Here is a 325-nt window from a genome sequence, read left to right as displayed (position 1 = left end):
CCAGTCCCTTAAGACAACCTCATTCCACAAAGAGCACAGCAATCCTTAACAGCCATTTCAATGACCAGGTGTGCTGTCCCGCCCCTGTCACCGAGCCTCCTAAAGTCATCAAGGAATCCCTCCTGCCTCCGAACTGCGGCCTTGTGGGGGACGTCAGAGTGGTAGGAGGCGAAGACGCCCCAATCGACGCCTATCCTTGGAAGGCAGTTCTGGGATATCGAAGTGAGTCACTCCTGCGTCAGAAGGAATGGTCGAGTATGGTTGGCCTGAGTGTGGATGGTGCATGAATCGCTTATGGTGTGGAGATTTCGTAAACTTAGGTCGT

General features: G+C 53.5%; 1 protein-coding gene across 1 annotated transcript in view; it reads left to right on the top strand.

The window, feature by feature from the left end:
* LOC119586494 (melanization protease 1-like) overlaps positions 1-325 on the top strand; it is a gene marked incomplete in the record, with an annotated part of 4,875 nt that overhangs the window by 2,216 nt on the left and 2,334 nt on the right. The window contains 1 exon segment of the mRNA XM_037935233.1: positions 68-222. Within this exon segment, the coding sequence (XP_037791161.1) occupies positions 68-222 (155 nt within the window).

The sequence above is a fragment of the Penaeus monodon genome, chromosome 21, assembly GCF_015228065.2.
Source record: "Penaeus monodon isolate SGIC_2016 chromosome 21, NSTDA_Pmon_1, whole genome shotgun sequence".
Lineage (NCBI taxonomy): Eukaryota > Metazoa > Arthropoda > Malacostraca > Decapoda > Penaeidae > Penaeus > Penaeus monodon.
This window is presented reverse-complemented; position numbering and strand designations above follow the sequence as displayed.